This window comes from Molothrus ater, chromosome 1, assembly GCF_012460135.2.
Source record: "Molothrus ater isolate BHLD 08-10-18 breed brown headed cowbird chromosome 1, BPBGC_Mater_1.1, whole genome shotgun sequence".
NCBI lineage: Eukaryota > Metazoa > Chordata > Aves > Passeriformes > Icteridae > Molothrus > Molothrus ater.
Window position 1 is genome coordinate 17,557,837 of NC_050478.2, and position 26,348 is coordinate 17,584,184.

At 37.3% G+C, this 26,348-nt stretch overlaps 1 protein-coding gene across 1 annotated transcript in view; it reads right to left on the reverse strand.

Moving 5' to 3' along the window:
* GPR158 (G protein-coupled receptor 158) overlaps positions 1-26,348 on the reverse strand; it is a 187,893-nt gene that overhangs the window by 73,087 nt on the left and 88,458 nt on the right. Inside the window, exon 5 of the mRNA XM_036400776.2 lies at positions 10,485-10,553. Coding sequence (XP_036256669.1) covers positions 10,485-10,553 — 69 coding nt within the window. The remainder of the gene's footprint in view (positions 1-10,484; positions 10,554-26,348) is intronic.

The window sequence follows — 26,348 nt, forward strand, 5'->3', positions numbered from 1 at the left end:
TCATAAAATAATAATGAAAATTGTGGATGATTTAAATAATTTAAGTTTGATAAATTGTCGTCTAATGATATGTGAGAGAACTATATAAAATGTTATTTTCTTTCACTACTTTTTGTGCAATGAAAGACTAATTTAATCCTTTTGTTTTCTGTAGGTATTTTGTCCATATGTATTACTTTGGAATTCCTTTAAATTTTCTAGCTTGGAAATCCTGCCATCCATTTCTGCCAAGAGCTTTGATTGAATTGACATATTTCTCTTGGCTTTTTTTTTTTTTCCCCAAAAATGTGCAGACCTTACTGAATGGCATCATGACACTACAAGAAATATACTTTGGATTCAGATTTCAGACAGATCAGTACATGGATACTGTATATTGGTCATGAAGGACATGATATTTCCTAATATTTCCTCCAAACTTGCATATATTTGCAGATCTGTGCTTAGTCCCAAAAGGCAGAAAATCTAGAAAATTAGGAGTTTGTATAAAACACTGCTGAAAACAATACTTCTTGCATGTGATTCTAATAAGAAGAGTTATATCAAAGAAATAAGAAAGTTTGTATCACATAGGAAGAAGCTGCTTTTTCTAATGACTAATTGCTTGCTCTAATGAACATCTTTTGTTGCATCTGCAGTACTGTTGCTACTTTTAAGAACAGAAATCTCATCTCTCTCTACTTGATGTGATGTAGATTTAGACCCAGGCACTAATCATTTCAATGTCTCATTTTTAGAAATATATCTGGCTAGTTACATGGCAAATTTTAGACCTGCTGACCCCTAACTCTTTGTTTTTTTAACCCTGGCAAACTAAAATTTTGATATTTTTTGTCAGATGATTACACTATTATCAGTCCTAACAGAAATACAGAATAGCTTGTACACTGGTATTCATTGATGTGCTTTGATAATTTCATATTGCAAATTGTATGTTATATTGTAAACTTCTCTCTACTCTCATAACTGTTTATATTACTTTTTCCAGTTCCTCTCTACAAGCAAAAAGCTAATTTCCTATTTACATCAGATGATACGTGGTCTTGGGTTAAAAGCAATTATTAAAATTCCTCTGATCTCTTATCTCAGAGTTTAGAAAGGATATGTTTAGAAGTACTACACAGTAATAAAAACTTTGCACTATCAGTATTATAATTCTGTAAAATTTTTCCAGTGCAAAGATTTCACTAGTTGTCATATACTTTTGCCTGCAAACTGCTCAACTTCTAGCAGTTGGTATTATAAACCATAAAGACACCATTGCCTGAATATTCTCAGTTCTCAGCTTGTAGAATGGCTATGGGCAGCCCCATCTTTGATGGATAAAATCTCCTTTCTTAAGGATCTCTTCCAAAAACATCAACTCTTCTCTTTCTCCATTGAGTATTGAATTTCTTATCTCTCCTAATCATTAACCATTAATCACTCCTCGTGGTGCAACACTTAAAATCTGAGTAGATGGTTAGGAAATACCTAATGCATTCATACATAAAAGAAGAGAGACTCAGAAGAAAAACCAAAGGAGAAAAAAACCCCCCATAATTCAGCTCCTGTATTATTCACAGGGAACAGGCTTTGAGATGGAGACTCTGTCTTTTCCTTTTGCTCCTTTTGTGTTGATGCAGAGTAGTCTATAAAGTGCCATGGAAGATGAGAGGCAGGATATCGTGTTTTATCACTCACCTGTACATATTCTACTGGTCAATGTCTTATTTCAATCTCATATTCCAAGGCACAGTGAGTTATAATGTTGCCAGTTTCCCCCTGACAGCATTGGTTTACAACTGCACTCAATTTCATACTAGAAACAGCATGGTTGACCAGCTTATCTAAGCTTATCAAGTCTTGCTTAAGCATGAACTGCTTCTGCTTTCATTTTGCTTCAGATTCTTGTTGATGCAGATCACAAGAACCACAAAGCAGGCAGCAGCTGAATCTAACAAGTTCAGCAAGATTAAGGACAACCTACAGGCCTTTCACTTGACTATAGGTGTTGCTCCTTGGGTCTTAGGTATGAAAGCATGAGTAAAAAAAGAGAAAAGGCATTTGATGGAAAAAAAGGACCATGTCCCCAACTTTCACTGAAAGATACTTGGATAAGTCAAAAAGAATGACTGAAAATTATCTCCCACCAACATGCAGTCTCACAGGTGCTAAACTAATAACAGAAGGTAAACCACTGATGCAAGGGCTATCCCCCACTGAAAATATGTATGCGGTGACTAAAATTTTTAATATTTTCCTTTCTAGCACAGCTCAATCATGGCTCATCTATACTATCAAAACCACTTGCCTCTTTGGTTTTTTAATTTAATAAAAATGTAATATTGTGTCTTTCAATATCTTTCCTGTAAAAGTTCTATCACAGATTTTGAACTAATACATGAGAGTGCCTTTTTTTCATGTGTCAATTTTTTCATAAATTTAAGTCATTAGAGAAAAATTCAAACATATTCTAAGCATCTTGCTATTGACTCAGCTCACTTGCCAAGTGATCAATGTGGTCATCAAAATGTTTGGCTGAGAAAGTTATTCCTTTCTAGTTTATATGCCCTGAGACCCAACAGGAATTATGTAATAGATATATAAAAGACTAAACATAAAAGTGTTATATAAAAGACTTTCTTCCTCTTTTCTAACTCCAATTCAGCAGAAACAGTGGGCCAAATGAAGCCTCTCACTGATTAAACTTTTTCAATCAGGTGTTCTTCAGAATTTCTTTGGCATGGAAGTGGCTCTGCTGTGTTCTCCTGCTCGAGAGCTTGCCAAGCACCAAAGGTTCAGCTTTAGAGAGCAGAGCAAGGAGGATGGATTATTAGAACATGGTTCCAGGCTTTAGTAAGGAACATACTATGAATATGTCCCAGCACTATTTTCCTCCCTTGGAATGCACTCACATTTTACCCTCTGATGATTTTTGTGTTTCAAAGCATTTTATGATCAGAAAAGTGTTCCCCACACTTTCACTTCTCAAATGTAGCACATTTTCAACTTATGCATTCGTTACTATTCAAGCTGTATCAAAAAAATTTTACATCCCCTGACTAAAAATTGTTCACTATTTTTCAGGACTGTACTCTGGTTTTACATCACTTCTTTGAAAAGAGTATATTAATGTTTTATCTAGAGTTTTATCTACGAATTCTTGTATGTATAAGTTTACTCATGCAACTTACTTCAGTGGAATTATGAGTAAAGAAGAAAGACCACAAGATCTTGCTCTGCTCCCCTCTCTACAAGATTAATTTCTCTGAATGAAGGGCTGGCAAGACTGTACCACATAAGTGCCTACAAGCAGTGCAAGATATTAATTTAAAATAAAAGGGTCAACAAAAACCCGATGTAGCAGTTGGCTCAGGTCACTGGCTGCTATCCTTTTCTCTCCTACTCTCAACAAGCCCTTCACACATATACTTGGCTATTCAGTGAACCCAGACTCTGAAAAATGTGCCCTTTGAACTTCTCAAAAAAAGCTTTCAGAGTAACAAAACCAGCAATGCCCTCCTACAATACCTACTGCACCTTCAAATCCATAGAAGGGGAAGATTGAGTTTTGTCATTGTATCACAGGTAATGCCGCAAGGATGAGCAAGGTGTGAAAGAATAGTAAAATCAGTACCTGTACCTTCACTGACCTATCTTCAGCCTGCCATGTATAAGTCCCATGATATGTTCCAGCAACATCACATATTTTATCACTATCCAAAAAAACTACAACCATGTGACTTTACTGCATGCCTGCACACTGCCTGATTGGGTAGTCTCCATCCCGGCAGGTTTTTAAGACCAATAAAGCCCTTAGTAACCTTGTCTTGTATGAAGCCCTACAGCTGACTGTCCTTTGTGCAGAATTTGGAGTAGAGGCCTCTTGACGTCCCTCCCAACTCAAGGAGAACACAGCACACAGACACACCCAAACACAGAGGACATACACAAATACTCCTCACCAAATTCCACCAAATTCTATATCTCTTAGAATTTATGATGTCATAGCTCTACTATGCTCTAGCATAGCTCGACTGAGTTTCCACTACCTTAAACTTTTGTCATATACACAGAGATGCCAATATGTAACTAAAATCAGAAGACATATAGCTCTGCCTAATCACAGTTCTTAATGTGGATAATCACATATACAACAGCCTCTACTTATCTCCCTGACAGTAGCTGCCAAATTTTTTAGGATAGCTATGTAGATTAGTGACAAGAGAACCATGAAGAAATACCACATGTATCTTATTTTTCTGACATTTTAAATAAATATATTAAAAAAGCAGAAAATATCCAGTGCTTGCTTCCTATCAGTAAAAGCAGTCATAAACATTTTTCTTAGCGTGGTTCAGGGCAAGGACACAAGTGTTTCCAGTACCTATGAGGTTTCTGTACTTTGTAGCCTGTAATGCAGAGGCTACACTAGCTGACTTCTGGTTTTTGCATTTAAAGCAAGCTGGCTCTCAAAAAAAAGGTATTGGTTTACTGGTTGCATGTTAACTCCAAAAAGTATGTTCATCTGAGGAGGACATTGACCAAGAGAGACTAAGTACTGCATCAGCTTCTGCCTGGCTCCCTCACCTCTATGCCAAGCATACAATGTACATATAAAATCTTTGCAACATGGTATTTAAAATCTGCCTTTTGCATTGGCTGGATATCTAATCCACTGTGATCCAAATAAAATTAAACAACCCTTTCCTAGAATACTGTGGAAATCTGTAGTGATGATTTTAGAGCAGATATTTACACTGTGTCCTTGGACTGCAGTGACATGAACACCAAAGACAGGCACGTTCTTTACCTGAACAAGAACAAAATGATGAGTGTTCATTGTAAAAGCTTTAAACACTATTTTGTGAGTAAAGGCAACGTGGTTATATCCTGAAAAAGAATCAGCCTGAAACATCTGGGGTATCAGAGCAGACTTGCAGCGCTAAATGTGTTGGAAAAAGCAAACTTTTCAGTTGGCCTCAGTGCACATCAATATGTATGGAATAAACAGTGACTGTGCTTTTGTAACACATCCCTTATTTGAGGGACAAATGCATAAGAGTATTTCACAGTGTTCTCTTTTCACATTCATTAATGTCAAAACCAGAGCTTTCCAGTGACCTTGCTCTGCTCAGGACTGCTATCACTAATGGACCTACCATAGTCTCATGCTCCCAAACTTCACTGCTCATTTCTTCCATGCTAATGCACATACAGACCATTTGAGGGAAAAAAAAAATAGCATATCCATATCTAAGCTCCATGACTCCCCACTTTCTATTACTTCTCATAACACAAAAGGGTAGGTGATTTTAGCTTGAGTTTGAAAGAGGGAATAAGACAACCCTAGAAACAGATCTTAACTCCTAACACATGCAACAAGATGTCTGAGCACAAAGTTTATTCCAGGATTCACTACTCAACTACATGAGCATTAGGAAGTCAATGTCCCCCCAACCCACAGCTCCATTTCTCTAAACTGATAACAATATTGACTTTTTATTATTTGCAGCGTGGAAAAACAGGGAAAAGCTGTAATGAATTTGGAATTGGTTTTTTAGCCAAAGGAAGGGAAGAAAAGAGTGAAAGAAAAAACTGTAAGTTTTTTAGAAGACACTCTGCAGCCTACAAAGCCAGTCTATCTTTTCAGCTAGCTGCCATCACTGTTACAAAATTCAGCCTCTGTCTAAAAACTTTCACTTGCTAGAATTTAAATCTAATACTTCTTATCTACTATATCAACAGAAGAAGAAAAGAAATTATTGAGATGAGATGGGGAGGAAATTATTCCCTTGGTCTTTGCATCATCATACTCACTTAACTTTAATCACTGACTGTAGAAATTCTATCATATCATTATATCATGCAATCCATTGTATGTATTTTGGAGTTTCAGTTAATGTAGACTAGCAGTATGGGAACTATTTAATATACCAGATAATCCTAGCTGCCTAGGGTGGAATTCATCTCTATTTGAGGCAAGTACCTCAGACTTTATTTATAGCCCCTGAAGTGTTGGCCACGATGCACCTCATCTTCAAGTCCCAAGTTTAAAACAAGTTATAAAAGGCCCAGTTCCTCTCCAGGATTAGGTGAGCATAGGGTGATTGTCTCAGCTATGGATGCACACATAAGAAACACAGACTCACAGAATTTCATTTGCAAGGGAGCTTTGCAGGTTATCTTGTCCAGCTCCCTACCCAAAACTAGACGACGTTGCTCAGACCTGGGCCCAGTCAAGTCCTGACGCCTCCAAATTTCATAAACTCTGAACAAAGAATTTTGGTAATTGACAATCCTCACAGTTAAAAAAAAATTTTCTTGATATCTTATCAGAATCTCCTCTTTTTCAACTTGTGTCCATCACAGATGTCTAGAATCACCTGAGATCTCACCCTTATAATGCAATTAACAGGCTACTCTCTTACAACATTGTGCTACTGCTCACTTTATTTGAAGGTCTTTGTAGCAAGCAGAGTTTTTAAACTTGTGTGAAACTTTGAAATGCGTGTTCCAAGCATTAGCAAGACAGGGAGTTAAGAAAGGTCTAAAGGATTAAAAATAGTGTTTCTGGACAAGGAAAGTAATGAGATTCCTCCCCTCAGATGCCAAGTACAGAAATTAAGGGACTCGTCCATAAAATGGTTGGGTTTTGGCTTTCAGTTCAAAATCTAAGAACAAAGAAATATAAACAAAATCAATTAGAAAGTCTAGTGTTCATTTGGAGGAGATCCATTGATAATTGGAAAGACTAAGTTAAGGGAAATTAGAGATGTTACTATGAGATTACAGAAAATATAAGAAATGAGAGCTTCAGAAATGTGAGCTGCCCAGCAAGTTCTGAGTAAAATCTATGCTTTTGCAATAGACAAAGCTCATCTGCCTGCTTATAATTCAGGAAAGATCAGTGTTGTTACGAGTATAGCAGAACTTGAATAATAAATTTAGGTGCAGACCATCATTTGCACTTCCCATTTGGTTAGAAGGGCATTGTAACAGCTGTTTTTCTCACCAAAAGCAGCTGACTGGTGATATTATTTTTCAATTAATGATGTTATACTATGAATAGATTACTGCATGTAAGCATGAAAACAACAACAATTAGTGAAAGAAATTCAGCAATGTAACAAAGTAAGTTTTGGTTTTCATTTAATTGGAGGGTAGGGAAAGTCAGAGATGGAATAAACCCCTTCTAGACCCAGGGAAATTTGTATGCTGAAGGCTCTCAAAACAATCCGAGCCAGACTGAGTAAACAGATCTAGAAAGAAAGAATTAAGGCAGTGTAGAAGAGTGGAGAACAAAGATGCCAAAGACTTAAAGCAGTGCAAAGAAAATCTAAGGGGATTTTGTTTTTTAAACAAGAGTGTAATTTTGCACTGAATCCTCAAATGAATAGAGATTTCAGTTATTTAGAACTGAAATGCCACTCCTAAGTATCTTTACATTGTTACATGCACTAAGCCAAGCTGTGTAATTCCACACTTGGTTGATTGTGAAAGCAAAGCTTTTTAGTTTTACATTCCAAATCACAATAGAAGAAGAGATGATACCGAAGGAAAACCGCCTTATGTTAGAAGACAACACCCTACTGCAGTGGTGCTTATGAACTCCATTCCATACATTAAGTCACATTTCCTACTATCTGTGGAAAACACTGCCTAATTTGGGTGTTGATGTGAGATGTGTTGATGTGAGATCTATGTTAACTAGTCTAGAGCTCTAATGTACTCCTCTAGCATAAAATGAGGACCAAATCAAATAGTTGAAACAATGACCTCTGGGCACATATTACTATATCTTTAACCACATCTCTAGGTAACAAAATATTCCCCATTCTTCTTGAAAGCAAATAAAAACACCAAATAACATGAAGGGGTAAATAAATATAAGCCAGTAAAAATAAAGTCTGTTTTGCAGGTCCATGACTTATGACCAACACCTATATTGACAATATATGCTCTACACCCTGCTATGAATGAATATGTGTGTGAATGTCAGCTGGTGAAAACAAGACTCTTTCAAAGCTTGGCTTTTCTTTCTTGCGTCATTCTTCCCTACTTTGTGCTCCTTTCCCAGACAATAAGCAGGTGAGCACATTTAGATTCTGTCCATGTACAGCAAAACATCAAGAGTTTACATTCCAAGGACCCACCCCTCATAATTCACACCTTGCAGCTTTTCTTTCTTAAAAAGACTATGCCTTATAGCTTTCACACATTTACTGTTTCACTGTCTTGCACTGCATCAGAAATTGATGAAAAATCCCTTGCAGTTAATTGAGGGACAGAGATATTGGAAAGCTGATCTTTCTGATCTTCTTTGATTTTACAAAACCATATTTTTCTGGTCGGTGAAATCAGGATTAATTTCTCTGTCTGAAAATGCAAAGGACCTCCCACTATCACATTTGCTACATCCCTCCCCTAAAGCCCTCAAAATAGAAATGATAAAATTGCTCTCTTTCTTTTCCCTGAGTCTGTAGGAGTAACAGCCTGATTAGTAATTCCCTGTATAAGAAAGAAGAGTGCCCCAGCAAAGAGCGTGGGAACATAAAACTGCTAGAAGAGAGAAGCCAAGTCTTACACTCTGCCTATTCATTTCTAATAGAATGTGTTCTCAGTGGACAGTTTGATGTAGTAGGAGCTTGAGATCTGCAGAGAAAGATCAACTCTGGTCAAGTATCTACATCCTATCTGGGACACGGGCTACTCAGCAATTTCCAGCAAAAAATTGTTTCCTCAAAATATGTCAAACTGTCATTTTGCACTCATTGTACATTAAACATCCTTAATGTCAGTGAAAAAGAAAAAGGGGCTTAAATGTCAGTGAAGAGCTGAGGGGACACTTGGGTTATTGAACTGCTCCCTCCCAGGACACTTCCTTTCTTCTCCCTCTGCATTTAAAGATGGTGGATGGTCACCAGCTCTTGCATCCAACACCACTGTCCTTCAAGTCACCTACTGAGAGAAGCCTTTTTCCACAGCAATATCTCAGTGTCCCAGGTGCTGAGCACCTGAAGCCAGCCACCAAAGGATGTTTGTCCTTTGTGAAGCACAACAAATGGAGGACCAAGACAAGAGCTGGGAAATGAACTGAAGGATGGGTGACAGGTGAGCAGACTGCAGACACGATTCTGATGAGCTCTGATGAGGCCTCTCACACTTTGGAGCTGGGGCTGTGCAGTCACTGACTGGTTCTAACTGAGCACCTGCCTGGGGAAGCCAACCTGGCCCAGAGTTCTCTCAGAAAGCAAAGAGGAGACAGCCATGGAAAGGAAACCCCCTGCACTATGCTTTATGCCATGAATTTCTGTAAATGCTCCACAGCACCAGCTGAGGAAGCAGTGCCTGGGCTTTTTGTTCTGTTCACTGAAAAGAAATATGAAAGAAGCTCTGAAAACCCATCGGAGATGTATTTATTGCAAGTTGCAAAAAACTTTTGTCCAACATGAAAAAACCAAAAACTTTAATTTCCCTGACTTCTCCAAAGTGAAGGATGAAAAAATACATAAAACTATCCTAGAAATGCACACACTTTTTCTTTAGAACTTGAAAGGCCCACACGATTCAAAAAGGAATGTATAAAAATTCCACTAGGGTTTGTGTTTATTTATAGTATTCTTCACACATTCTACTGCAGTTTATTTCCTACTTGTTCTGCAGCTACTGAAGAGTTTTGTTATCCAGCTTATCTTTCAGTAACTACATGATCATCTGTAAAAGCACAAAAAATTCTGACTACTGAGGGAAAGAGAAGATAAACATATTTTAAAATAGTCCACAACTCCATCTTTGATTGTCTCCCAACCTACATGCTTTCTACCAACTTTGTTCAATATACAATATTGATGTCTTGCTTTATCTAGTCATTATTTTGGGTTTATGTGGCAATTAACAAGCTCAGCTTTTCTGGGACTTTTGGAAAGAGAATGGACACATATTCATATGAGGTTTCTGGTATATTTCTCATGTGACTATGAAATTACTTTTTTCCCCACTTACAGGATAAGGGTAATGCCACCTAATTTTCCCAAAGACAGGGTGTTGAAGATGCCACATACCTTCAGAAACATCAAAATTAATGCCAGTAATGCACTGAAATAATTAATCTCATTTATGCTACATTCCAAGGAAATATTTGATATAATCAGTGTCTTCCTTTTATATACCTTGCTTTTTTCCCCCATACCACAGATCACAGTGATATTGTCTTTCAAAGCAAAATCTCATCCTAACCCAGAACACCCAAAAACTTCCAATTAAACCACTGGCAATTTTTACCAAATTGAAAATGGAGAATTATCACAAATATAGTAAAACATTCGAGTGTTTTTAAGGCTATTTGAAGAGCACAGCACATTTTGTAGATTAAACTACAAATTAAACGAAAAATTAATAAATAGTTTTTACATTTATACTTTCACCAGAATCATTCATACAGTGTTTTAAAACATCGGCAAGGGTATAATTATTTTCTTTAAAGTTATAGTTTGACTTACTGGGAAGTACAGAAGAAGTGATCCAAAAAGAATGGTTTCCAGCAGCACCAGCCCTGAAGCCCTGATACTCTAGAAAACAAAAACCAACACAAAATGTTAGAAATTTCTCTCTGTGTGTCATTTTCATAAAGGTACCTTCACTTTTATCAGTGTAACACTTCCACAGTAATGTTTATTAAGCTGTCTGCCATGCTTGCATGCTCCACACTCTTTAAATCACAGGCCCATAACAATGGCTGTGTTTTACAAAATTAAATTTATGTTAAATACTATGCAACAGACATTACCTGGATTTGAAATTGATTTGATTTGAAATTGCTAAATTTGTTCTCAAGTGTCAAGACTTAGGGATCATGGGAATTATAGACATGAATTTAACCATAGAATTTGCTCTGCATTGTTTAAATTTCAAGAAGTCCATAATAAGTATGAATAATCTACAATTTTACTGAACAAGTGTATCTACTTTCCCTGAAATTTTTGTACAAAGATGTTGATTCATTAACTTCTCAGGATTGTAAAATACTACGTCATTTCCTCACCACATGTTGGTTAAGAAAACCAACGTGGTTTTCTTAAATCTTAAAAAAAATCAATTATTTTTCCTAATACAAAGGGTATTCCAATAAGTTTGATGATTTATGTACAGGCCAACTGTGCCTTATCTTCGAGACAAAACATCAACACTTGTGAGAAACTGAAATGTTAAGTTGAGGGTTAATGACTCAGAATCAAGCACTGCAAAAGCAGGAGTGCTTTGCTGACATGTGTGAGGTTCAGCCCAGGTGCAGAGGCTGTGAGCACCAGAGGATGACCACCACATATCTTCCTCTTTGTTTAGCAAGAAGCTGGGTTTGAGTCACACGCAGGAAGAGGCCGATGAGAAGCAGACCCTGAGAGGTGGCATAATGCTGTTTATCATGCCAGTTCCCTCCCTTCCACCAGCGGCTCAAACATACAAGGTAGAGGTCAGTGAGCTCATGTCTCTCGTGACTGAAAAATACTCAAGCCACTAAAAAATATTTTCTTTTCTTATTATGCACAAAGCATCCCTATATACCAGAATGACCAACAAAGCAACTGAAATGAGCTCCATATAGAGAAGATGGAAATTAACTAAACCATCTAAAATCCATTTAACTTCCATGTGTAGACATTTTTTCTAAACAAGTCTTTCACATCCTGATCAGTCTTTTCTTATCAAGCTTGTTTCTGGGAAGCATAATCATAAGATAACCTGCTGGGATAAAGAACTTCAGCATTTCCAGCTCTTCTTCCATAACAATAAATTATCCCATGATTTCTTCTCACCTGTGTTCTGGTAGGGATCATTCTCTGTGAATTCTATCTATTCTGCCTCCTGCCCTAAAAGAAGTGTGGCTTACAGAGCAACTCTAGAATTCAAAATGGGCTTGAATCCAGGTTTTGACTATACTTTCACCTCAGTCTTTGGTATCAGGAGAGCAGGGGGTTTCACCTAATGTTTACAGATTCTCTTCTAAACAGGATTCTTTGGCAGATGGAATATACATTCTAGCAGAGATGAGTGCTATCCACAATGATGAAGAAAGGCTCAAAACTTCCAATACAAAATAGTATAACTATCTTTATGTAAGTGTAGAGAAAATAAAAAAACAGTTTGTAAACTTTAGTATAAGAATTCTCCCAAACTACATTTTTGAAATGGTTGGTTTTCTCTACTGCAAAGAAAAAGAGCTATTTTAACACTTGATTTTAAAATATTTTTATTTCTTCCATAATGACCACTATAGCCCAAGAAGTCCAAGAAAAAAAAATTATCCAGCACTGAAACTTTAAAAACAGGGATTAACTAAAGAGAAGGCAACCAAACTAAAGTAGAATGTTTCAAAATTAATTTACTAAAAATATTTTATTAGACATACAGGTATTTCCAGAACTCTGTGAGTAACAGTGTTTCCACTGAAAGCTGAATCTTCCACTGTACAGATTTTGCAAATACAGGTCCCTAAGGCACGTGGCTGGGGGCAAGATCACAAATGCTTTATGGGCATTTGCAACGTACACAGCAGTGAATATGCCCACACACCTCAGGAAAAAAAGCTTTTGCTCCTTCCTCCTTTAAGAGAATAAATGAAAGAAAGGAAACCAATGATTGCCCAAAGTCTCCACCAGCCAGTGTCCACCTATACAGGCTGGACAAACAAAATTCTCTAATGGAATTCACAGAAATTAGGGCATTCTAGGACACAGCCCTGAAACTTCAGACACTGAGAATTTCTTCCACTTGAGTGCTTCCATTTGCCTGCTTGTCTTTTTTTGCTTTTTTTACAGCTGCTTGGGGTGTTTTGCATCTGTCTTGCTTGTTGGCACTTATTTTGATTTTATTTATTTATTTCTCTGGCTGTTCATCTTGTGTTCAGTTTGGTTTTTTTGCCACTTTGTGTATTCATCTCCCATTCAGGGTTTCATTTCTATCTTTACTTACTTGTGTCAGTAGAACTGTCCTTTCTGGATTTCCTTGTCTCGCTCAATGGTTGCTCATTGCTCACACCTAAGCAATACTGCAATTTATTTTGTTTCTAGCTTCATACTAACTTTCATACTTAGCTACCTATACCATTCACTTATCTAGGTCTGCAAAGAGTGCTGTTTGTGAAGGACTGATTCATGCCTTGGGATTTGCTCAGTCTTCCATCCATCCATTCCATCCAGACCACATTAGCAGCCTTTGAGATAAACAGTCATTCCTTATCCTTGAATCTCAGAAAGTAACACCATTTCTGTGAAAAATCCCATTAAGAAAGGAAAGTCATACATGCCTCTTGGCCACCGCTAAACGGTCATAAATAAATCTTAAATAATTATTTGCACAAGGGAAATTTTAAAAAGTGTAGCTGCCCAAGTTGCATCAAGCATAACAAAACAAAAGCTGAATTGATGTATAAACAAGCACAGAAGAGATCACATTTCAACTGTCTGTGGTCCTAAGCAAACCAGGAAATACAACAGCATTAATTAGCACTGAATTCCTGAATGTCATCACATAAATTAGTGATATGAGTGTCAGAGTATTTTCATAGTGGAGAAAAAAAAAAAGCCAAAATAAAATTAAAGTCATCCTGTATTGATTACATTGTGTAATACTGAATTAACTGAACCGAATTAACTGTAGACTTTTCGTGTCAGTCCAGGAAGACTGCAGGTTCCTCCAGGGCCACATGTCACTGTCTATTATATAAGCATGGTACCATGGAAACCTAGTGAGGGGAAAAGGTTGGCATATTTTGATTTTTTTCACTTTTTTTAAACAGTTCTGCCACTTCTGTAATAAAAAGAATGACCAAAGAGGGCTGTGACTTACAGAAAATTTCCTTTTACAAAGGTGGTTTCACCAGAATGTGAGCTTGCCTTTCAGATAAATAAAGCATATGAGAAACCATTAGAGAAAAAAAAATCAGATACATTTCTTCTTTAATCCCAACTTTGAATACGTTCATATTTATTAAACTGGAAAGTGTATCTATACTCCATGTGTAAGCACATATGGATACACGACAGAATTGTAGAGAAGCAAGGAAATATAGAGAATGGGCACAGGTTTGCTCTGCTGTGCTAAGCTGATAAATTGATAAATTTGAGGTGACTAGAAAAATTACTACGCAAATTGTCTCAAAAGGAGTGCAATAAAAAGTGCAACTAAAGGTAGATCTGAAGGAAATGTGCTCGCTCTGCAGTGCCCCAGGAGGCCCCTGGTGGTGCAGGTCTGGCAGATCCATCCCACTCTGCACGTGAGGAAATGGGAGATGTGATGGGACCTTACAGGACTGTATTCCCAAATCTGTCTCTTACTTCTCTGAAAACCCTTCCTATTCAAATTATTTTTATTCCTGGTACAGGTGGTTCTTTACTTCTATTAAATTAAAGAAGTGAGAAGAGATTTTTGTCAAGTTGAAAATAACTGGTCTGAAATGTTTTATTACTAGTTGATTCTCTTAATAAAATACACCTTCCCAACAAATAAATTTTTATCAGTATGACTATATTTTTGTCTTGATTGCCATGAGCTGTTTTTCAAAAGCCCATCTAAAGCTCTTTTTCCTCTGTCTTATCCCATATACCTTTTTCCAAACACAAAGACACTCTTATCTTTCTTAGTGAAAGAGCTGTGTGGAAAAACTACATTTCAGGAATTTTATCTCAATTAAAGTTTACTTTTAAGAAATAGAATGCACAGATTCTCTTTCTGTTCCCAAGGCTGAGCAGTAGCAAGATGTCTGGCTCCTCTGTTAAGAAACAGAAATTGGACTTCCAGTTCCCAGACACTGATATCAGGAGCTGCAGAAAAGAGTGGAACTATTATTTCGTTGTGGTGGGCAACCTAATACTGTTCACACCTGGAAGAGGAGTACTGGGGACTAAAGAATGGGCATGAAAACAACTGGAAGGAGTCCCCTAAATCCTCAGTTAGTACCCTATAACAGTAGTGTCATAAGTTATTTATTCTCTTGATAATAAATTCAGGGACTGATTAGGACAACTACTCATGAAAACCTAAATGTTGAATTCCATAACAAGGCTGTGCTTTAATTTTATTATTGTTGGTTGAGGTACAAAATTCAAACAACTCATTCCCAGCTAACTGCAGGAAAAATTCTTCAATTCAAGGGGGAAAAAATATTTTGAAAATTTCTCTGTAAAATAATGAAGAGGAAACTGTGTGTCCTGCTCAACCTTTGATCACACTAATAAATATTTTTAACCTATTTGAATCATAGCCTCCTAATAGAATAAAGATTTCAAGTACAGAAATATTCACAGCAAAGACCAGTTTTCCAAAAACAGGCCTACAGTTACAGGCTGCCACTTAAACTGCACTGATAAATTGTCAGAATTTTCTGGCATTTGCAGGTTTTGTTCAGTACTCCTAAACCAAATAAATATAATCCTCATGTTCTCTCCTTTCCCTTTCAAGCCTTTGAAAAAGACTTACATGAAGGTCAATTTTTTTTTCTATTACTAGTTATAGGTGAGCTCAAACAGAATATAATTATTATATTTACTTTTTACTTGGAAAAAAAAAGTCAGGAAAAGCAAAGACAATCAATCAAAAAGCAATTTCATTACAAGTACAAAAGATTTCAGGCATCCAAGAAATCCCCAAATATTTAATTTTTCAGTTCATGTGGCCCTTGATTCTTTCTCCTATACAAGTAACAAAATCTGTTGAGATAAATCATGATGAAGGTAGGGTGCTCTGCATTTAGAAACATGGGCATTGCTGAATCTAAGTGGCACTACGTACAAGACAGACATTTGAGAAACCAGTGTTTGCTGGTGAAGAACCCTCACAATAAAAATGGTTAATGTCCCAGGGACATCTTTTCTTATAAGGGCAGAAATTCCTTCCTTGGGGACATATTGCTTAGATCAAGTCACCTGCTTCTCCTCAAATAGTGGTGAATATATACATCAAAGAAAATCAGTAATGAGGTGAACACCTAAGTTCAATTTCAGTCTATTCACAGATTTATGGTTAATTCAAAAGATGAATATGTACAATGACAATCATCAAAAATCTGGATCACTTAAAGTGTCTGTTTCACTAGATTTGCATTCAATTAACACAGAAATTGAATGAAGATCCAAATACATTACTTTCAAGAATAAAGTGCAATCTAATATTGATTAATCACTGAATCACCAAGAGATTAAATTGAATACAACACAAAAAATCTGATGAAATAGGAAACCAAATTTCAGGAGCAGGAGGCAGGGCTCAGTATGTTCCCCTGTTTAGTTTACAAATAGCTTCAGAATACCTGAACTAAATTTCAGCTTTCTTATGCAATATGGTCTCACCTATTACAGAAGATAAACTACAGCTCAATAAAATCATCTGTATAAGTTGTAGGTCAATCACACAAAAATAAACAGTTTATGGTAAAAGGATAAAAAAACCAATCTGACTGCAAAGTTCAAGATTCATAACATCTCAGAGGAAACAAACTGAAAATGATGTGAAAAGCGTTAGAATAAATCTGATTGGGGTAAAAAAAATTCTCATTATTTTCATGACTTAGAAGGCCAGTTAACTATAGATGAAAATCATTATAATAATTTCAGATCAGTCAAAACCCCATACTTTGGAAGGTTTTATATCCAACTTCAGTTTATTTTATTCACTTTTACTTTACAAAAGCCAAGTGCTAAACCACTCCAAATGAATACTTTATGATTGCATCTGAGAAATCCTAATCCCAAAAAGGGCGAGATTTTTCACCTCTTCAGATTTTAGTAAGTTAAGTAACCCCTCATTAAGTTTAGATCACGGAATGTATGTTTCACTGGAATAAAAGCACATTTGTTTTTGAAGGAAATACTGCTATGCATAACTTAATTATTCTTCCTTCCAATGTTTTGCTGAAAGGCCCAGCCCCAGGGAAGTCTCATGTTAGTGCAGACCCTGCACAAGGAATTAGTGAAAATGGCTGTGCTATCTGCACAAAGTTAGGAGTTTAAGATAAGGGACAGCATATGGATAAGGGCAGATAAGAAGAGCAATGGAGCAACAAGGCAATATCACATTGCAGAACTAGCAATTAGTAGTTAGTCCCAGCCTATCATTATCCCACTCTAAGTTAAATACTTTGTCAGCACTTGAATCTGAAGACATGATATGGAGAGCAGGGGATGCTCTCAAAAAGCCTCCACCATGCGTGAGGAAAGTATGAAGGGAACAAGGGGGTTTTTTTTGGAAAAGGTAACAAGGGGTGTTTTTTGGAAAAGGTAACAAGGTGAGGCTGGTGTTGACACATCAAAGAAATAGCAGACATTTCTTTTCAATTAGGAGATAGAAAAAGGCTCATATGGGAGCTGAAAAAAAAAAATCAGAGATACACAGCTCATGTATGGTGTCAAGAGGGAGATGCAACGAGGACAGCAGAAAGTGGCAGAGCAGTAAATCATGGGCAGCCTCATTCCAAACAGACAGGAGCTGTGACTGCATCTGCCAGCTGAAAGGACATGGCAATAGTCAAGACACAAAACACCAAGCTGAGACAACAAACAGGGCTGCAGACTGGCAGAAAACATTTATTAAAAGGGAGCCCAGAAGGAGTTCAGCTCAGAAGGAGTTCAGCTTAGACATAGCCAGAGACAGAGATCTCCAGAGTTCAAAATGACCTTTGGTAACAAGCAGGTTGCTACAGTAACTATGAAAGGAGTAGCTGGGACGTCCTAGGGGGAAGCAGGAGATCAAGGTTTCTTTTCTGCTATATTGAAGTTGATGAGAAGATGGCAGAGAAAAATGTCATGATTTTATTCCAGACAAGGGGAGGCATGGCTGTGACAAGGAAGGCAATAGCAATGTGACTGTGTTCATAGCACAAAGTTCTAATGAGAAGCTGACAGCATGAGCCTGCTCCTAAAAGCCTTCAACTTTTACCCAAAGAAGTGAAGAAAAGAATGAAGAACAGGAATATTTTTTAGTCTGAGTGATCTGTGTTCAGCTTGTGCCACATGATATAGCCAAAACCAACCAAACAACCAAAATATTAAAAACAGCATAAAGTTTCTCTGAACAGTCTACCATTAACTACAAGTTTTGCAGTTACAAATACGCAGTAAAAAATGCAAGACTTTTCCTGGAATAAGGTTTCCAATACAGTTTTATTTCTACTATTTGAAAGTTCTCATGCTACATTTTTTTCTGTTTTTTTCTTTCCCTACTTCTTAACTTACATTACTTCTTCCTTCTCTCTGGGTAAAAGTTCTAAAAAACCCTATTTTCTAATCTTCATCAGAGCTTCTCTTAGTTAAATTGGTTTTTCAACATCAAAATGGGGTCTTACTACTAGACCCTTAAAACAAAAAGAATGGTCTACTTCAGACATAAGTCTTCTCTTGGAGAGGGAGGCAAAGACCTCATGCAGGCCACCAGGGACTTTGCTATTGCTATTGATTGTACAAGGAAGGTTCACAGCAGGATACAACTCCAAGACAAATAGCAGGATAAATAAATAATGTCGCCATTATTCTGCTGACATGATAGGAAATCTCTTCCCAGCAAATCTGTAAATGCCCATTCAGGAGCCCAAATGAAACTTCAGATAAATGCAACTGTCCTGAAGTTACTGCATCAAAGAATCAGTGGGGAAAGCTTATTGCCATGTGACAGACCATTCAGTCTACTCAGACACTCTATAAGGGCTATAAATATGAGACTCAGCGGGAATCAGAGAGTAACAGACAAGCAAAAATCTTAGCAGTTTGCTCAGTTTAATTGATGACTTTGAAACAATCTTGGAAAAACTCTTCTATGAGATAATAAGAGATGAGAAAAGTTGCCATTGTTGGAATTCAAGCATTCAATTACTTAATTTTTCATAATTTATTTTTAAAGTGAAATCAAAGTGTAATAGAATTAAATGAACATAGGCCTTCAAGGCTGCTACAGATTTTCTTTGTTGACAGCTATATCCTTGCCAGCACCCTACACTCAAAGTTCACTACCAGCTCCATTCATTTGAATTTGGGGCTCTGTGTTGCAGAGTTTTGTTGAATACTGTTAGAACAGAAGGTAGCAATGATTCACAGGGGGGTCTTATGCAGCAAAACATTAAGAAAGCAAAGGCAAGGAATCTGTTTCAATGCCAAACTGGAGCAAATGTGTCACAATCCATGGCTGATTGACATCACTTTGAAGGCAGTACACTCCTTGAAAAACCATGAATGTTTTCCTTAGGGCCCCCAAAGGTGTGCAATTCAACTTTGTAGAGACAAGCACTGGCTTAATATAAAGCTATACAGAGAAGATTGCAGCTTTTGAATCCTTAGAGCTGCAGCTGAGTATTGATGAAAAACCATTTTATGACCTACCTTGTCCATTAGGAGTGGACTCTAGAGCACTTTTTTTTTTGCTTCCTACCATCCTGCTCTTCTCATTAGTTCTTCCTTATGAGTCTGAACTGAAATCAATGAACATATTTCATATCTAGATCTTTAGTTTCTTCACACTTCAGTTTTCATTAGTTTTCAAAGTGTCTGTAATTTATTTTTCTATTCACAAGTACTTGATGCCTCTAAACTGTGTATTAAATGCAAATTCCCATTCATGTGAAACCTCTGGCCTTATGAAGTGAATACACACAATACCCTGCAAACACTGCAGCCATGCCTACTGCTTTTGGGAACTCCAGCAGCCAGAACATCCTCCCTGAGACTCAACTGCTGCTGAAGGCTAATGGCCCCTTCACTTCTTATCTTGCCAATATGGCACTCTAAAGTTACTTATGTGGGAATTAAGAAAGTACAGCATCCCTAAAGGCACATCTTAACTACAAAGAAAAATGGGAAGGGACATGCAAATAAAGGAAATGAGAATTCCACTAAAAACAACAGTTTTGAAAACAACATCGGCAATGTCTTTAAACTTGCACACCTGAAGACTACAATAAACTTCCTGAGAAATCACAAGAAACGAGGTTCACACCCTAGGATAGGATGAAGAAAGGGTGTCTAATGCACTGCACAGAATGTGTATATGCTGAGTGAACTATCAGGTATGCCCACCAGCACAGCATGTAAAGGCAGCTGCTCCATCTGTGCAAAATCTTCCTCTATCAAGTTTCCACTTCAGCTGAAATGTCAGAAATTGTCATCTAGGGAGAAAAAAGCAGAATGTGCACCAAAGATGAAAACCATCCAGGCATAAGCACATCAAGATGCCACTGTGGAGTAAAAAAAAAAAAAACAAGGAAAAAGGATTGGCTGATTTACATTAGAAAAAGAGGTATGTTTGCAAAGCCAGCATGCTTTAATATTTAAAGATGTATCACACATCAATAGCCTGTGATTACCTCATTCTGAATTACTGTATCCTATTGCGGCTGCAGTGAGGGAGAAAAGACATTCTTGATTTCTCAATATTAGAAAGGGGAACTACAGCATAAATTTGCATGTTGCCTTTCCATCTATGTGCAGTTCTGTGCAGTATTTAAAATTGCACTGCTTACGGAACATCTTCACAGTTTTGAAATAATACTTAGCAGAACACTTAAATATATGTACACTAAATAAAAAAATGGGATAGTGGTGGCAGAGTGTATCTAGCCACCCTGAACTCCAAAATAAAAATCTGTATTTGACAGACTAAAAACCATATTAAAACAGTCTGTAGCTATTATTTGCCACATTTCCCTCAAGAGAGAGAAAATTATTTATTCCTGTTGATGATTAGGCATATGGTCCTGTTAACTGTATTTACCTTGATTGGTGTTCAAAATGTATATTTTCTTCCTCTCATTAAAAGTATTTATATTTCTGTATTTCCAGCAGTTCCCGAATGTTCATAAAAGGGGGGTTGGGGGAGGGTAGGGGTGGAGAAGATAAATAAAATGTCATTTACTACAATAAAATGTCATTTAGTTTAAAATTTCCAATATTTGGAAATGGTCTTGAACAGGGCAAAGCCCTTCATTCCAATGGGCTCTATCACAGTCCATCATTGTTAATGCCATATGACAAAACCATTCCAAATTACCATGTTGAACTCCAAGGATTTCTTCCACTATTTTTCAGAGCTGAAAACGACCTCTTCCAAGTGTGTTCACTACTACCAATTTTACCTTGACATGCTGGGTTTACATCCAGAGACACTGGCCAGAGGGGCAGCAGGAAGATGGGAAGCCCAGACCCCCATGCTCGCTCTCTGTTCCCCTATTTTCAGAATCTGGCAGCACCACAAGGTGATGAGATGAGGCCAAAGTAGTTTGGCTTTAGTGCAACTACTTTGGAGCCTTTAGCATTGATCTGAATGAGAATTCCCAGCAAACAAGACCCTTCTGAAAAGGTCTAGCATGAGTCAAGGCTGGCAGCACATTCTCATCTCTCCTTCATCACAAAGTAGCAATTAGTCTCTTCCACTCTATGGCTGAGATCAACTTCTGTGTTCTCTTTGCCAGTAGAGGTTCTTGGCATTTCTTAAGGGCACTTACAATTCCTCCCAGCAGTTGTATTCTACCCAAAGCTCCCTGTTTGAGGTGCTGGGCTGCTGTGCAAAGGTCAGTTATTTTCAGCTCTTCTTTCCCATTCATTTGAAAAGGCAGCCTTATAACTGATGAGTGTTTGAGGTTGTTTGCAGGTAATGTCCTTCCACAGTCAAAAAACATGATTACAACACAGCTGGTTTTCTCTTTAAGGCTCTGGTAGATTTCTACCCCCATGTTTGGTCTGCAATTTTTTAAAAAATCTGCTTTTTATTCATAGTTATTTAAATGTTCAGTTTCTTTCCAGTAGCTTTGCTACCCTTACACTGTATGTAATCAATGCTGCAGTGGTCATTCCCTGTTTGAGCTTTCCCGTGGTCCACACAGCACTGCTTGCACAGATGAATTCTACTATTTTGTTGATGCTTTTTCTTAGAAAATCACTGTTCAGCTTCTCATTCTTGAGAATATTCGTTTTAATATGATTTCTGTCCTTGTCTAAACAGCTACTTTTGTTAGCTTAGCCTCATACTTTTCGGACGTGTTTTTTGTGGTGAGGTTTGCATTATTAAATCAATACTAATGCCACAGCACATAAAGATGTTTGCTAGTATCACCTTGAGCTGTTTTGTTCCTTGGTTTTTCAACTTAGAGAATGTTTTGCACCTCTGTATGCAGCCATGAGTAAGGCCGAAAGTTGTTCTCTAAGATCCTCAAACTCTGTCAAAGCCTTTGACAAGGGAACCAAGGGAATAAGAGGAGCCTGTTCCTTTACAGACTCCCCTGTAAGGAGATTGCAAGTCTGTAAGACCCCTCTAAGACACCTAACACAACTATCAACAGCATTGAGCCTGTTCCTTGTTTTGCATCCAGTGTCCCTTTCTTTCTCTGACACTGCAGAAGCCTCACCATCTTCCAAGGTCATATTCAGGAAAATCACTCTGTCAGAGCAGTCAAAATAGAATTCTAACATTTTCACTATTGAGGAAAGATCTCTTTTTCCCAGACTTCATCACACAATTCCCTCAGTGGCATTAAACTGGTGCTGCCAGGTGCTGTCAGCTTTTCTGATGGAATTCACAAATTTTCATCTCTCTTGAGTTTTTGAGCCCTCTTGCACCTTGTGTCAATACCAGGTTCATGGCTTCCAGCTTTCACTACTGATTGGCACAAGGGCAGTCCACAGAAAAGATTTCTTTGAAGTGATCCACATGTCTGATTTCCCTTCAGTATTATCTATGAATAATTTTTCCTCTTTTCTCTTTGTTTGGCACATTTCCCCCATTTGCTCTCCTGCTGAAATGCTTTGCCTTTTCCCACTATAGCAGTAGCATCTCCTCTTTATCTATTATATTTTTCATCTTTTTCTGTGTTTCCCTACAAATCTTTTCACTAGTGGTTTAGCTTCTGCTACTCCTTCTGTGCCTTCTTCCAGATTTTTTTGTGTTCTTATCGTTTTGGAGTTCTTCCTTCTCTTGGCAATGGGCCACCTTTTCTGCCTGTGACTTTCTCCAGTTATGACTCTTGCAGTTAAATAACATTACTGCTGAGCTGATCTCAGGGCTGCTGAGTCACTTTCACCTGTGTTTGACAAAGCCTCAAATGAATTCCACGGCACTGATCAGAGCTTTGTCACAGTATCTTTTTGCTATTCCATTCTGCTCTTTTGGCCAATTCCAATGACTGTTGAAGTCACTATTGTGCACTTACATTTACAGGTTGGCAATGGTCAGATTGGTCAGTGGTACCAGTAGTTTGGATCAACTGTATTTTGGAAGAACAAGCTGAATTTTGTTCTGTCACCTATCAAATGTGCAAGTCTACATGAGTAACTACAAGGTTTTCAAGAAGAGACATGGAATCTAACTTAATGATGCTTTGCCAAGAGAACAAAAGATATTCTGGTTACACTCTAGTGTCCTACCTCACTTTATGGCCTGTGCTGCATTATTAAAGAAGCACACAGTGATCCTTCCTGATCTATCCTCCAAGTTTCCAACAATAAAATTATGACCTTAAGCACCAGATATTTCACCAAAACCACTGTGTTTAAACATCCAAAAATACAGAAACATATATAGAAAGATATATATATATATAGAGAGAGAGAAATATCCTCCATGATTCCTTCCTATCTGAATTGCTTTATAATTTGGAATCTGTAGCACTCTTTACCAGTGAGTGACATAAAGCAACTAAAAGTTTTGTAATGCAATTACTTCTTTTTTTAAAGACATTTGAGAGATTCCTTGAACAGTTGAGAGATCCCTTGATCCTTAAACCCTCTAGTGATACCCTAAGAGGAACCATGAATATGTATCTACGTTTGCACATCAACATCTCACTACTGTACATGATTTTATATGGTACTTCCTGCCCTGCATTTTCCTCTGCCACCCCTTGGTTACCTACAAATAGTGCAGCTCACCTAGACCCTTGAGACCAAAATTTTAAGAGCTTTTGGTGGCAGACCTTGGAAGAAGTACTCTCATATCCCCATGCTCATAATACCCCTTCACAGAGCTACAAATAAATTTGTAGGGTATCACATTCTCACAAAAGCCCACTTCCCACATTTGCCCATGGACCCAGAAGTTTTGTTACTTATCACCATCTGAATTTCCAAGTGTGAAAGCTGGACCTACTGATCTTTAGTTCTTGTCACTATTATAAGGAGTCTTTATAAATACAGATGTCACATTTCCTATCTTCCATTGCTCCTCTACTGCTCTTAACGTAAACTTATTACACAATAAATAGTTTGGCAGTTTTTCTCGATAGAAGTCTGAAGAGGATTCTTCAGAGGAACCTTAAGAAGTTCTAGAAGATGAGACTTAAAACTTCAGAGATTTGCAGAAGTCCCTCCAAAGAAAAGCAACAGCTTGCTTCTCTTGGCTTGCTATAGGCTTTGCCTATTTATTACCATTTATTTTGTCTGAGTGGGAACTCACAAGCTGGTATTTAGCAGGTTCTCTGTAGAGTCTTATTATTACGGCCTAGGTGAGTAATAATGATCTGTCAAAATGAAAAGTGTATCATCACATTTTGTCAGTAACACTTAGGCAGTAATTGTCAAAAAGGTCTTTGTTCTCATGGCTGTGCTCTGTGGCAGTGCAGGGCTCCATCTTTCACCTGTGGTTGGGCTTTCAGCAACTGCCTTGGATCTCACATATATTTCACACTGTTGACAAAACCAGGCTGTGGCAATTTTTTTACACTGTAAGTACTGCTTGGTCATAAAAAGTACAACCAGTGTGATCTGAATAGCTGATGTATTTCTTCACTTCCCTAAAATACTTGTGATCTCTCTCTGCTCTTACTGATACGTTGATCTTTTTTAAGACAAAAAAATGTCTTGTCACTTCCATCATAAGCTGAAGGATGCCTATAGACCTTTATCATTCTTTTTGTGAATTATTATATATCACTGCCAAGGTGCCCTGGAGTGTTTCTTCCCTAGTGCTTTCTGTTGGCAGACCTTAACTTTCAGGACCTTAGTTTTTTGAAAGTAGTAATTACCAGGAGCCCCCATGAAGGAGAAGCATTGAGAAGCCTTCAGCAGTCGCTTTTACTAAAGAGGTAATTTGATCCCATTTATCTTCTGATTTTACTGATCAACAGACAGATCAAAATGTCATGTATCAACTCTTCATTCCTTTCAGCACTGAAAGGGCCTTAATTGAACATCTTTTATTTTCAACTCCCATCTTTTCCTCCCTTAAACACTTTGAAGTTTGCTTCTTGATATAGTAGCAGTATGCTGTTCTTTCTGTTAAAGTGTTGCATTAAAAACTATTTTTTGCAACCATTTGAATATTGTAGTGCTACACGTGGGAGAGAATCAAAAGAAATGCTCTTCTCTGACTCCCACACAGCACAATGGAAATGAGCAGTTTAACACAGCAACTTTAATCACAGACATAGATACTAACCTAATTGTGGTTTGCTTCACTAACAGTTGGAAATTCTCAAAAGGGCAGATATTTTGAATATACTTCAATATGTGTTCTCTCATATTCATGATTTTACCTCCTTGGCAGAGAGTACATCATAAGCTACTAGTTTTCTTCCTTCACTCCAAATTTCTGTCATTTCCCAATGTAACCAGCAGTTTTCTTATGCAAATACTCATTGTTCTCAGTATGTTTGCCCTTCATACAACTTCTCACGTCATGGTAAACACACAAGATCTTTTTCATGCTGTACTAACAAGATAAAAACACTAAAGGAATATCCAAGAAAAACTCAACTGAATGACATGAAAAGGAATGAAAAATCCATCAGTTTCTATTCCTTGAAAACATCAGGCATAATGGAAAGGTTTGTTTCACCATATTATTTCTTTTGTGTCATGTTTCCTTCCCTTTCCTTGTGAGATACACATTTAGAGAAAAGTTACCTTTCCTGTAAGGTACCAAAACTGTAATTGAATCCATCTCTGGCCAACTGAATGTAGGCAGTGTCTCAAAGGCATAATTTTTCTTTCAGGGAAAAAGAATGCTTTGTTTTATGACTGATTCTCACACATTCATATGTCATGATTACCAATGGTAAGAGGGAATCTGGAAAAAAAAAAGGCACAAACTTTTTCCTAATGACTGAAAAGCACTTCAGAGACAACAAAAGATGTGTATATGCTGCTTTAGTATTGCTTTGGTATTAAAGATTCAGATTCCATGTGTTTCTTTATTCATAGACTACTTTGGAGAACTAACTAACCATCACAAATGTAAAAATGTGCTATTCATCAGTAGCAGGTTTTGTGAAACAGAAGATTTCTGTGTTATGTCTAATAAAGATACATCCTCTTACTGTAGCAGATATCTCTATCAGAACATATGCAGGTGTGCAAGTGCAAGAGTGAAAAGTATTTCTCAACCTGTTTGTGAGAAAATAT